The sequence below is a fragment of the Nanorana parkeri genome, unplaced genomic scaffold (assembly GCF_000935625.1).
Source record: "Nanorana parkeri isolate BGI_ZX_2015 unplaced genomic scaffold, ASM93562v1 scaffold3028, whole genome shotgun sequence".
Taxonomy (NCBI): Eukaryota; Metazoa; Chordata; class Amphibia; order Anura; family Dicroglossidae; genus Nanorana; species Nanorana parkeri.
In genome coordinates this window covers 8,141-21,346 of record NW_017309296.1, presented here as the reverse complement: position 1 = coordinate 21,346, position 13,206 = coordinate 8,141, and the positions used below count along the sequence as shown (strand labels likewise).

The 13,206-nt window shown below is 48.7% G+C and overlaps 1 protein-coding gene across 1 annotated transcript in view; it reads left to right on the top strand.

Annotated features, from left to right (window-relative positions):
• The window catches only part of TBRG4 (transforming growth factor beta regulator 4), a 23,222-nt gene that overhangs the window by 2,526 nt on the left and 7,490 nt on the right, over positions 1-13,206 (top strand). Inside the window, exons 2-9 of the mRNA XM_018574534.1 lie at positions 1,637-1,960; positions 3,832-4,005; positions 4,398-4,509; positions 4,849-5,006; positions 7,568-7,678; positions 9,589-9,733; positions 11,176-11,421; positions 12,731-12,842. Of these exons, the coding sequence (XP_018430036.1) occupies positions 1,637-1,960; positions 3,832-4,005; positions 4,398-4,509; positions 4,849-5,006; positions 7,568-7,678; positions 9,589-9,733; positions 11,176-11,421; positions 12,731-12,842 (1,382 nt within the window). The remainder of the gene's footprint in view (positions 1-1,636; positions 1,961-3,831; positions 4,006-4,397; positions 4,510-4,848; positions 5,007-7,567; positions 7,679-9,588; positions 9,734-11,175; positions 11,422-12,730; positions 12,843-13,206) is intronic.

Below are 13,206 nucleotides of genomic sequence, written 5' to 3'. Positions count from 1 at the left end.
CCCATTACTGGCTTACCATGCCTTGCTCTGCACTGTGTCTGTGTGGAAGTGAACATCTTGGTAGAGATTTAGGGCTTTGCTTCCCCATGTCAGATGGCTGTTGGAGGAATATTCAGGAAAGCATTACTGTGCTGCACACTGTTCTCCTTGCTGGAGAGGGAGTTGTACCCGGGGACCTGCAGTGCAAGGAACTCCCTGCTTCATTCATTCTGTGGCTCTGTGCTTCCTTCACCGGGTTCCTGCTGCTTTCCGGAACAGGAAGTACACTGCTGTGATGCAGGAAACGCTCCAGCCAAAAGGTAACATTTACTTCACAATGAATGTTACTCGATGTTCCCTATAATGGAGCAAATCTTCCGTTTGTGAGTTTCGCCCAACTTTAAGGGCTTGTTACATACATAGTATTTGGGGTTGAATAAAGACATACGTCCATCAAGTCCAACCCATATAGGTCCGCGCATCATCTCATTCTTAGGGATACTGGTATCCCTGGATATTACGGTCCCTCAAGAAATTGTCCAAATGTTTCTTGAACAAATCTACACTCTTGGCTGAAATCACTGCCGATGGCGGTGAGTTCCAGACCTTAACCGCTCTTACTGTAAAGAACCCTCTTCGCCCCTTATGCTGGAATTTTTTCGCCACCAACTTTAGGTGGTGGCCTCTAGTCTTTGTAATGGAGTTCATCTCAAACAGTTTGTTGCCAATGTTGCGGTCACCATTGAACATTTTGTACATGAAAATCATGTCCCCCCCTTAATCTCCTTAATTCCAGCGTAAACATGTTTAAGGTCAGAAGCCTGGTCTCATAGCTCTGGTCCTCCAGCCCCTCCCCCTCCTCCTTGTCTCATAGCTCTGGTCCTCCATTCCCCTAATTAGTTTTGTTGTCCTCCGCTGGACTCTCTCCAGTTCAAGGACATCCCTTCTCAGTACCGACGATCAAAACTGGACCGCGTACTCCAGATGTGGCCGAACCAACGATCTATATAGAGGCAAAATTATAGACTTGTCCCTGCAGTACATCCCCTTCTTAATACCGGACAAGACCCTGCTAGCTGGAATGCGGTGCGTTCCAGAGCAGTAGCTGCTGGAACGCAGCGCAATCCCTCACAAAACTTCCCCCTGAGTTCTGGGGTCGGAGGGGGAGTGGCGGTGCATTGAATTCAAGCTCTATTTCTTGTGTTGGCAGTGGATCGGAACGCAGGCAAAGTCTGATCGCACTGCGGGGGGTGTGGAAGAGGTGCCATTGAATTAAATGCAGCACCACGCCCCCTCCCGCCCCAGAACACAGGGGGAAGTTTTATGATCGCTGTGCGTTTCAGCATCTACCACTCTGGAACGCACCGCCTTCGGTGTGAACAGGCCGTAAATGTCATGTCCAGAAGCGCCCGTGCCAAAATGTAAGTCTGGATTCTCCCCACCTGTGCAGATATGAAGTTGGTGGTCCTGTCCAGTTGTTTGAGGACGGTCTGCTCGGGCCGGTGTATAGAGATGGGAGCAAAGTCTGTTTTGTGCATTCAGAAGCTTTGCAGGAAATTAAGAATTCTGTGTTTTATAGCGAGTTTTGTTGTCTGAATTGTTCATGTTTAATATTCTGGATTGGTAAACGTTTGACCCGGAGTTCTCCATGTTGCAGATCCAGTACATTTGGAACGGCCGGCTTATTCGACTGCTGAGGAGCCTGTATGTGCTGAACTTGGACAGTAAAAACCATTACCTCCAGTCAGTGGAGATCGAAGTGCGATGGCGCCTCCGGAAGTTCAGCATTACGTCTCTGGCGCTGCTGGCCGACTACATCGCTCCTCTGCCTCGCTCCAAGGACCGGAGGTCGCTGATCGATGACGTGGTGAAACAAGTGGAGCTCCGATGGACGGAGATCAGGGACACGTGGACCTTGGTGACGCTGATATGCAGGCTGGGCTACATGTCGGAACCCCTCATGGAGAGATTGGAAGATAAGGTATCGTTACAGACCTTCTGTGGAGAAAGGTCGACATCTGTGGTTCAAAATACACTATATGGCCAAAGGTGCACCCCCTCCCCCATCCTTCAAATTACTGATTTCAATGGGTATCAGTAAAGGGTTCTATTACTGCTAATTATTGTAGACAATTGGGCTCTTCCAGCCTTGTAACAGTTTGGTGAAGACTCTTTTCTGTTCCACCATGACTGTCGTGTAGGGATATACCGATACTGAGTATTTGGGCGAGTACTGGAATTGGTGCCAATACCGAGTATTTGGGCAAAGTACTGGTACTGGCCCAAATGCTCCCATACCTTTCCCGATACTGGAACTTCCGCTCAGAGGAAGATTTCCTCTGACTGGCAGCGCCGTAGGGGAACATGGAGCCGGCTTCCAGTGTGATCAGGAAGCTGGGCGGAGAGTAATGACCCACCTCTTGGCTTCCTGATTGGCCGGGAAGCCGGCTCGATGCTGATTGGCTGGGAAGTCGGCTTATCGGCCAATCAGGAAGCTGGGAGGCGGGTCATTACTTACCGCCCGGGTTCCTGATTGGCTGAGAAGCCGGCTCCATGCTGATTCCTAGCCTATCGCAATCAAGCCAGCCAATCAACATGGAGCTTTCCGGTCAATCAGGAAGCCAGGCGGCATGTCATTAACCGCTGCCCAGCTTCCCGATTGCCTGCCGGCTCCATGCCAGCGGAAGCACCGGAGAGCAAAATATCCGTACTCGATACCGAAAAAACGATATCGGCGCGTCCTTAGTCCTGTGTGTACAAAAGCCAGCTCCATAAGGACTCTGGTTGGTGGAGGAACTTGTGTATTCTCCACAGAGCCCTGACCTCAACCCACCTGTGTACCTTTTGGAATGAATTGGTGAGGCAGGTCTTCTCCTCCAGCCTCAGAACCTGACCTCACCGGAGCATATTCCCACAGACGCACTTTAGAATCTCGCGGAACACCTTCAAAGAAGACTTCTAGCCAACAAAGTTGGAGGTAACTCAGTTTTCCCCCCGTGGTTTTGGAACCGTGTCAAATAAGTTCATATACAGGTTTGCCCCTCCCCCTATTTTATCCAGGTCCTCCTGTAATGTTAGTGTTTAAGTCCGTGTCTATTACCCTCCCCATTTTGGTGTCATCCGCAAACACGGAAATATCGCTGTTAACACCCTCCCCGATGTCATTAATAAATAAGTTGAACAATATGGGACCCAGCACAGAACCCTGAGGCACACCGCTCATTACACTAGCCCAGTCTGAAAAGGTGCCATTTACAGATACCCTCTGGACACGTTCCCGTAGCCAGTTCTCTATCCACGTACACACCACCTCATCTATGCCCATAGCCCTCAGCTTGTGTAGCAAGGTCCGATATTGTTCCATGTACAATCCTTTTTTTATTGATTGCATGTAATAATCCACTTTTTTGAGGTTGTGGATTTGGGGTTCTTGGGGTTTTCATGAGCTGTGCGCCATAATCATCACAATTATGACAAATCACGGCTTGAATTATCTTGCTTTGCATGTAATGAGTGTCTCTCATATATTAGTTTCACCTTTTAAGTTGCATTAGTGAAATAAATGAACTTTGCACGATATTCTAATTGAGTTTCACCTGTAGATGTGATGGTCAAGAATAGTGGTGGCTGGTGATAGAAAATGGGGGCCAGCTTCATGTTAATGGCCATGGTTTTGGAGTGGGATGTCCAAGGATCTCATATAGGTGGGGGATGGTCTTGAACTTTTGGCCATATAAAAGAAGTGCTGATTTGAGAAAATGTTGATGTTTGATGAAAAATGATGTATAAATGTACAGTTTCTGCCTTACAAAGGCCACGTCACCATATCTGTGCGGCTTTCTCTTGTCTTAGGTCCTAGAATTTGCAGAGACGTTCACTCCTGCGGAGTCCCGTAGAATCATTGTAGCTCTGGCTTCTCAGAATCGCCGATCGTTGCCTGTACTGCGGGCGCTGTCCTACCACCTGATGCAGAACAAGTTGGAATTCTCCCCAACAGTTATGTTTAGGGGGTCCATGACTGCCTGGGTGTGCAGGAAGTGATTGATGCTGGGAATCAGTTCAACCTGATAGAGGGGCAATCAGCGCGAATGGGGCATGAAGGGCAGAGAGAATGGTGGATTCAATTTTATTTTTGTGATACAGGATGGGAGGAGAAAAGAACTCCAGGATCAGCTTAATTTTTAATACAAAGCACCCCCCACCCCCCTCCTTTTCAACTAGTAAATTAGAAGCTGAAATACAAAAATGTCATCTAACTCTGAGGGGATGAGAGATCTGTGAGGTGCCCCTCACACCCCTCAGGCACTTGACAGGTGCTCTTTGTTGCTGGACCAGCGGTGTGCTTTATAAGGTGCAGCGTAGCAGGAATGGTCTGTAATTTGCATGAATTGCCCTTAAAATTAGATGGGCATTCACAGGTGGGCAAGACCGAGATGGATCTGAAGGATCTTCCCAGTCTATGCACGATATCGCCAGTGCAGATTGGCCTAGTAACCTTTGTAGGAACCCCAGTGGAGAAGGGCTATACTAGTACATTTAACTTTTTGATGTGCAATAATATGGTAACATTTTTGGGAAATCTCAGCAAAAACCAGCAGTCTTGTCAAATTCAGCAGCTCCTGCTCAGTGGGGTCTGTTGGCCAAAACGGCTGCAACATTACCTGGTGTTCATGGGCCTCATTTCCTGTGTGTGGATGTTGAGGATATATTGCACTACCGACACTGCTTGTGTGTAATCTATTGTATGGACCAGTGTTGAACCTTCACTGATGGCTGAATTCATGGGCACAGCACAGAGCATATGGCTATTGCATACGCACATCAACCATTAAATGCTTTTCTATGAACCTTATATCCTTGTTCTTCCAGCCAGACTCAATTTCTGCCAGCCGCAAGTTTTACTGAAGTTGGTCACAGACATTATTCCCATGTTACCGAAAATATCCCCATTAGATGTCATCGTGTTCCTCCGGTCCCTTTCCGGCCTCAGATTTTCCTACCCGCCTCTCAGTGAAGCTGTGGCACAGGTAACTAATATTATTAGGTCATGCTCTTATGTTTTTAGGGGCAAGCTCCTTGCCAATTGGAGGACCCCCCTTTGTTCTCTAGGTTGAAGCAGTGGTCTTTGTTGAGGTCCAACGGGCACCCTGCTGAGTCAGAGCGAGAACACTCCAATCAGCAGGGAGCATAAGCTGTGCTGATTGCAGAACTATGTCAATGCCGGGAGGTATGGGGGGTGGCGGGGCGGGTTTTAAATCGGAGAGACCACTGCTTCCACACAAGGAGCAGGGGTCCTTCTCCTATAGCATAAAAAAAATAATAAAGTCACCGGCACTCCAAATGAACAAGTCAATAAGTTTATTGACCCAAGTGATAACACCTCTAGCAACGTTTCGGGACCATGCCGCCCCTTCCTCAGGCAAACATAGGAAGGGGCTGCATGGTCCCGAAACGTTGCTAGAGGTGTTATCACTTGGGTCAATAAACTTATTGACTTGTTCATTTGGAGTGCCGGTGACTTTATTATTTTTTTGTACGTTTTCACGGAGGCATCCGTTGTTGCTGCTGCACCCGCCCTAATACATTGGGCATTCTTCGGTCACAAGTGCGATTTGGGATATATGGACTTTTGATACTTCTCTATAGCATGTCTCTGGCAGGGGACGGCCTTTTCTACTTGGGATGTGGTTCAACTGGGATTTTAAGTCCATTCCTGTGTACTACATATACATTGCATCAGGATAGTCCGAGACAAAGGCCATATCCGCTATGGATACTTTTTGTATCATTTCCAATATACCGATACAATGTTGCAATGTTCCCCATACACTGCGAGGGAGTTCTTACTCGCACAGTCTTTCTCAACCTTTTTAACATGGAGGCTTCCTTGAAATAACGTTCAGGGAATAACTAATCGTTTTTTCATAGACGCCTCATGGCATGTTTGTGGGAACAGTAAGTTGTAGATATAGAATTAAAACTATAAGCATTTGTACTTTTGACACTCAGAGCTGCTCTATATGACTTCTTTTTAGTGACAATAAGTAAATGAAACAATTGTAATAATAATGGTACGTAAAGAAACCCAGAAAGTGAAAATTGTAGTGTTCCCTCATATTGTTGGTCGGGGGCAAGAATGCTCCTTACGCTGGCGGTCGGGGGCAAGAATGCTCCTTAGAGGAGAACGGCTATACTAGTACATTAACTTTTTGACGTGCAATAATATAACCTTTTTGGGAAATCTCAGCGTAGACCGGTGAAGACCAGCAGTCTTGTCAAATTCAGCAGCTCCTGCTCAGTGGGGTCTGCTGGCCAAAATGACTGCAACATTATCTGGTGTTCATGGGCCTCATTTCCTCTGTGGTGGATGTTGAGGATATATTGCACTACCGACACTGCTTGTTTGTAATCTATTGCGTGTTCTATTCCTTTGCTAGCTGTACTGTATATTATAGTTTGTAGGTGTGTAATTGGTATATTAGATGTTATTGAGTCACCTGAGTTAGGCTGCAGTGTGAGCTTGCACACAGGGGTCCATGGTCATGTAGGGAAGGACAGTCCCAATAACTGCAGGGGTGTACCCGAAGCAAATGTAGAAAAAAACAAAACACCCGCCCGGAACTGCACGTCCCGTGTTTCGACCAATAGGAATTCAACACCCCTGTGGCACTGGAGTGACTAGGGAATAGACTGACACTGGAAGCATAGGGCTGTTTGTTTGGCTTAGACCAGGGATGTCCAAACTGCGGCCCTCCAGCTGTGGTGGAACTACGAATCCCTGAGGCCTTGCAAGATTCTCACAGCCACAGACATGACTCCCGGAGAGATGCTGCATGGGATTTGTAGTTTCACCACAGCTGGGGGGGCCGGAGTTTGGACATACCTGGCTTAGGCGTAGCAACACGGCACAATGACAGCCTAGTACATGTGATCTGTGTGGCTGTACAGCTGCCTAGATCACTTGTAGTTGAGGAGCTGGCCCTGCCTGCCTGAGGTCATTGGTTGCTAGGAAGCCAGCAGGCCTGGCAGCCATTGACTGATTTGGAGGGGGAAGGGGCGGCTGTTGCCTGGGCTAAGTTATGGTTGGAAGTGTATGCATTCACAATCAGCCAGCCATAACCCAGCACGGGTAGGCAACCATGGTCCAGACAGAACCGCCATGATTGACAAGCTGCAGGCTTGTGAGCAGTGACAATGCTGACAGCCATGGCGGCTTCAATGTCTTCTCATCCCACTATAGTGCAAGCAGATGCATCCTACATGAGTAACAACTCTGCTCTGAATTCAGGAACATTGCAGCATTGCTGCCAGACCAGAGCTGCACTGGGTGGGCTCCACAGCCAGGATCAGGAGGTATTTGTGGTCCTTTGCTGAAGACTAAGAGAACGGTGTTGTGCAGTGCTTATGCACGAATCATTAAATGCTGCAGGACTTATTGTTTTATTAAAGGGAGGCCAATGCTCTGCTTGTAACAAGATGGTTCAGAGAGCAAGGCCTAACGTGCTGAATGCCCCAGACACACCCCACCCCCTGAAATAGTGCCTGACCAATGTAACCTCTCCTCCTTGTGTGTTTTTTGTCCTCACAGGCAGTACTTGAGCGCAGCAAAGAATTCAGCCCGGCACAGCTCGGCAGTGTCCTTCTCAGTTTTGCAAAGCTCAATTTCCAGCCCAGTCAGAGTGAAGAATTCTTCAATATGGTAAGTGTCCGACCATTGTCTGCTGCAGTTGGAGCAGACGCTTCTGCATTTTCTACATTATATCTCTGTATTGTGTTGAGACTCTTGAGGCCCTAAAATGCACCCAAAATGACATTTAGTTTAGGGCATAGCCTATTGCATGCAGCAGTCAGAGTGCAGGGTTAGGGCTATGTAATGCACAGCTTGGAGATTTCATTGGTCAGGAGTTGGTGCCCCCTTTGTGGTGGTGAGTGGCCCTTTAAATATTGATCCGTGATGTCCGCCCTCCTAAATGTAGGTGATCAGTGGTGTGTGCGCCATAACTGTTAGCTGTAAAGGGAGGTTTTCTCCCATAACATTGGTGGTCATTGTGCTCCTTTTATGGTCTGCGTGCCCCCTGTGTACCTCCTTGTTGCTCAGTGGTGGTCAGTGGGAGCATTGTTACTCATAGGATTGGCAGGGAAAGCCCTGGTAGAAAAAGGAAGTAAAGAGAACCGTAATATTCGGCAGCAGGGGAGGAATCCTAAATTTAAACAGACATTCAACGGTCGCACTGGTAACACCCACATGTGGTGCTGGGCTTCTATGATTGGAAGGACTGTAATCCAATGAATGAGAGTGGCAGACCGGGGCAGTCAGGCCGGGGAGGAAAGGACTAAATATTGATTGACATCCTCAAGCCGGGAAGTGAGACGGGCTCTATCTGAACTTGCTGCAGCTTCTAATGCACATTGTGGGGAGCTCCGTGGACCATTAGTACTCCTGATTAGTATCCCACCTCCTCATCAATATGTAGGTAGGCATTCATATACAGAGTTAGTTTTTGAACTTCCTGCAGTGATGCCACGGGTTAAATTCCTGCCCCACCTACCTATTTCTCAGTGCGGAGCAGAGGGGGGGGTGGTCACATGACCAGATAGAAACAAGCCAAAGAAAGGTAATTTTACAATAATACTACTTCCTGATCTATGTCGACTTGCTTCCTGCTGAGAGGAAAAGGTATTAAAGCACTTTTTCCATGCGGGAAGTCTTTGGCTTTGGTTACAGATTGGAATTGATAGAGAACGTGCAGCCTCGTCAAATTCAGCTCCGCCCACCCCCTGGCGGTCGCTGGCCAATGGGCTGCTACAGAAACCTGTAGCTCATGGGCCTCATATTCTGCCTGGTAGATTATGGGGATAAGATTGTGCTGCAGACATGTACAGCATACAGGCAAGTGGTGAAAAGCTGACCTGTAAAATTTTTGTCATTTAATTGGGGATTTACCTCACTTCCTGTCTGATCCAGAAACAGGAAGTGAGTAAAATCCCCAATTAAATGGGGGGGTCCTCAGGACAGGAAAGCATGAATGGCAATGAAAAGCTCTAACCTTTCCTCACTCTGCTGAAAATGTGTCTCCATTGGAGAGATTTCTTATCACTTCCTGTTCCCGGCGGGGAGGGCGGAGCATTTGATTGTCCTTTCTGAGGCACCAGTGCGAGAGGAAGGGCAAACGGTTAGATTCACATCCCAAATATGTCCCTGTGAACTATTTGTCCTGCCGAAGAAATGGACAACATTTATGTCGCCTGTTTTCTAATGCAGACACCCCCCCCTGCGGGACAGCACAGCATGATCCTGACCTTACTTTTCTATACTGTAGTTAAAGCATTGCAGCTTGGTCAGGGCCCGCCCTGGCCTGTGATTGGCTGCTGAAGGAGCAGCAAGGTAACAAGGTCAAACGTATGCATTTCATTGGTCATTCACCTCCGTGTGGGCTGTGCAGTATAAAGAAGTCTGATTGGCTTTCGGAGCTGCACCTTCCTCCTAGTCTGGGATCCTCGTTCTACAGCCAAACTTTCCACCTCTCGTGAAAATTAATTTTTATAACTTTACCTATCAAAAAAAATAAAAAAGATTATAAATCCAATATTTCCTTTCTTTTTCTTTAGATTCACCAAAACCTCCTCTCCGAATTTGACTCCCTAAACTGGTCGCAGCAGATTGACACGGTGTGGTCGCTGTGCGTCCTGGGCCATGCAACCACGCCGTATTTCCAGAAAGTTCTGGATCCCCTATTTTACAACCCAATCCTAGGTATGAGTCTGGCGGAACCCGTCGCTGCCCGGAAAAACAAAATATGTGCCGATTACTCTGGCCGTCAAAGCTGGAGCCAACCAAAAAGTTTTTTTCTTTCTATTCGGGTAGGGATGCACGAAAATGAAGTTTTTAGACCGAAAATTACTTTTTTTTTTCCAATCTTGGCGTTCAATTATTTTATTATAATTTTCAATTTATTTTTTAATTTTCTTTTACCTTACTGTTAGTCCCGGTTCACACTGAGTGTTTTGTAGCGTGTTTTCTGACCTAAACGCTCAAAAAATCTTAATTTCTGTGGCCCTGTTAAAGGAGAACTATGGGGTCAGGGCTTTTCCCCATAGTTCTCCTTAGGGTAACGGGAGGACACAAACTAGCCTCCCGTCATCCTAGGCTCAGCATATAGGGAGCTACAGCTCGCGGTATACTGAGACGCCGCAGCTGAAGCGGATCTCGACAATTATGTCTGGATCCGCCCAGCTACGTGAGTGACAGCTGGCTCTGCCTATCTAGAGGCTGTACCCGCCCCTCCCCCGTCCGTTCCGTCAGTCAGCGCTGGCGGATCGGAGCGGGGAGAGGGGAATCCCCCCCTCATAGTTCTCCTTTAACATCTGAGCGTTTTGTCGCAGTAAGCAAAACGCCTGTCGCTGGAAAAAGTACAGGAGGTTTTTGTTTTTTAGCATATTACAGCTCGTTTTGGTTCCATAGACTGAATAGAAAACGCTTAAACGCCCGTTTGCTGTGTTTTTGCAATTTCTCATTAAGGGAGAATTGTGAGGGGAGTGATTTTCACTCCTCATAGTTCGAGCCGACGTGTGACAATGAGACTGTCACAGGTCGGCTCAGTAGATCAGGAAGTGATGGAACGCATACCGTCGCTCGCTCACTTCTCGATCTCCCTGCAGAGAGCCTTGACTGTCACTCAGGGCTCCCTGCAGGGATTCCCCCGCTCCGATCATCCAGCGCTGACTGGCGGAACGGACAGGGGAGGGGGCGGGCACAGCTGGCTCTGCCTCCTAGACAGGCTTCCTATTCATTCATAATCTAGACATAGTAAAAATTAACTATCTGCTCACTTTATGAATGAACAGGAAGCAGCTCAATACAGAGGCTTTCCTGTCCATTCATGACTGGGTTGATGGTAAATATTTACTAATACCCCAATCAACCTGAGCGGTGCGGGAGGAGAGACGCCGGCCGCTCACAGCGCTCTCCTCCCGCAGTGCTCGGCCGGCTGTCACACTTTCTTTTCTCCCCGCTGGGACACAGAGCAGGGCATTTATCCAAAAGTGCCATTTACGGCCGATATGTCGGTGCATCCCTAGTCATTTCTAATATTAAACCCATACAGGCACAAGATTCTTTTCCCCCAATGTGTTCCTTTGAGCCTCACGTGCTCCCGTCTGGCTGTAATCTAAACTTCCATACTTTGACTTCTGCAGAGAAAAGTTCAACGACTATCAACCACTGCTCCAAGTTGATGCACATAAACACCACGGCGATGCTGGAGAGCCCGGATCATTGGGGCGCGCTGCTGCCGGACGATGTAGTGCAAACCCTTTACAACAAGAACTCGAACTACACAGCCAGCGCCCTGCAGAAGGAGATCAGAGACGCTCTCAGGATGGTGTTTCCCAACCCCGAGACCTGCAGCTACAATGTGAACACCGTCTACGGCTGGCTTTTAGGTGAGAGGGGGATGGCCTTGCTGGCGCCACGCCCCATACGTTGTCCATGTGCAGCGGGCGTAAGGGCCGTAATACGCCCGGACGCCTTGAGCTCCTTCCACGAAGGCCGACGGCAGTTTTGCAGCCTCGTCAAATTCAGCCCCGCCCACTCTTGGCGGCCGCTGGCCAATGGGCTGCTATAGAGTATTGTAGCTCATGGGCCTCGTTTCCTCTCCCGTGGAATGCGGGGATAAAATTGCGCTACAGACAAATGCGGAACTGTGAGCAAAGCAACAAATATATAATGTATTAAATTGGTTTTCCCATTTCTGATGGGTCTGTACCAGGGATGCGCCGATACCGGTTTTTGGTATCTAGCACAGATATTTTTTGTTTCCCCAATACTTGTCGGTACCGAGTACCGGTGCTGTGTGCCCTGATTATCAGGATATTGAGCGGCGAACCATGACCCGTCGCCCGGCTTCCTGTGCTTCACTAGAGAAAGAACACCGGCTTCAGAGGCTACCTGGCTTCCTGACCAATCAAGAAGCCGGGCAGCGAGCCATGAGGTGCCGTACGGCTTCCTGATCGGTCAGGAAGCCAGGCTGCTTAGCAACACAGGAAGCCGGGCGGCACTTAATGACCCGCCTCCCGGCTTCCTGATTGGCTAGAAAGCTGGCTTCGCTTGTTTCTAGGCAGCCTGGCTTTCCTGACCAATCAGGAAGCCGGTAGGTGGGTTATGTGCTGCCCAGCTTCCTCATTGGCTAGACAGCCGGCTTTACATACTGTTAAGCTGCCCAGCTTCCTGTTTGGCTTGGCAGCCGGCTTTACGTATTGTTAAGCTGCCTGGCTTCCTGATTGGTTAGGAAGCCAGGCTGCTTAACAATACATAATGCCGGCTCCCTAGCCAATCAGGGAGGCGGGTCATAACCCACCACCTGGCTTCCTGATTGGAAGGGAAGCCGGCTCCATGCTCTCTCTGCATTGTCGGTCAGAGGGAGATCTCCCTCTGACTGGAAGTTCCGGTATCGGAGCATTTGTGCGATTACGAGTACTCGGTATTGGCACTGATACCGATCCTAGTATCGCTGCATCCCCCTAGTTTGTAGAATGTAACACTGGTGATGGTGCCTTTTATATCGCTTGCCCCTCCCTTTTAGATTGTAAGCTCTCCTGGTCAGGGCCCTCCCAACCCTCTTGTCTCCCTTTTGCAAAGCGATGTGACATCTGTGGGAGGTACATGAGTCCTGTATAGTAATGACCTCCGCCACGTTCCCTGGTGTAGGGATTTCTCCAGTGACGGTGAGCTGTCTTTTCTCCTTCGTTTTAGATGGCGAAGTCATTCTCGATTCTGAATTCAAACCTCTAGCCGTGAAGAATTTCGTGGGGCCCCATAATGCACAGTCCGGAGAGACGGAGCCCCTGCCGGAGGAGGCCAGGAGGTGAGGAGACCCCAGAAACCAGCACTAATGAGCCTTCATTAAAAGGGGAAGGGGGGAATAGAAATGTGACCTCCAGACAAAAGCAGCCAATCAGAAACTCTGCTTTTATAAGAGAGAACTATGGCCAAAACTTTAGTAGTCTTTTGGGTCACAGGAGGACATTTACTCAGGTCAGATAGAAGACTGAAGGGGAGGGCGGAGGTCAGATAGAAGACTGAAGGGGAGGGCGGAGGTCAGATAGAAGACTGAAGGGGGGGGCGGAGGTCAGATGGGAGACTGAAGGGGAGGATGGAGGTCAGATGGGAGACTGAAGGGGAGGACGGAGGTCAGATGGGAGACTGAAGGGGAGGACGGAGGTCAGATG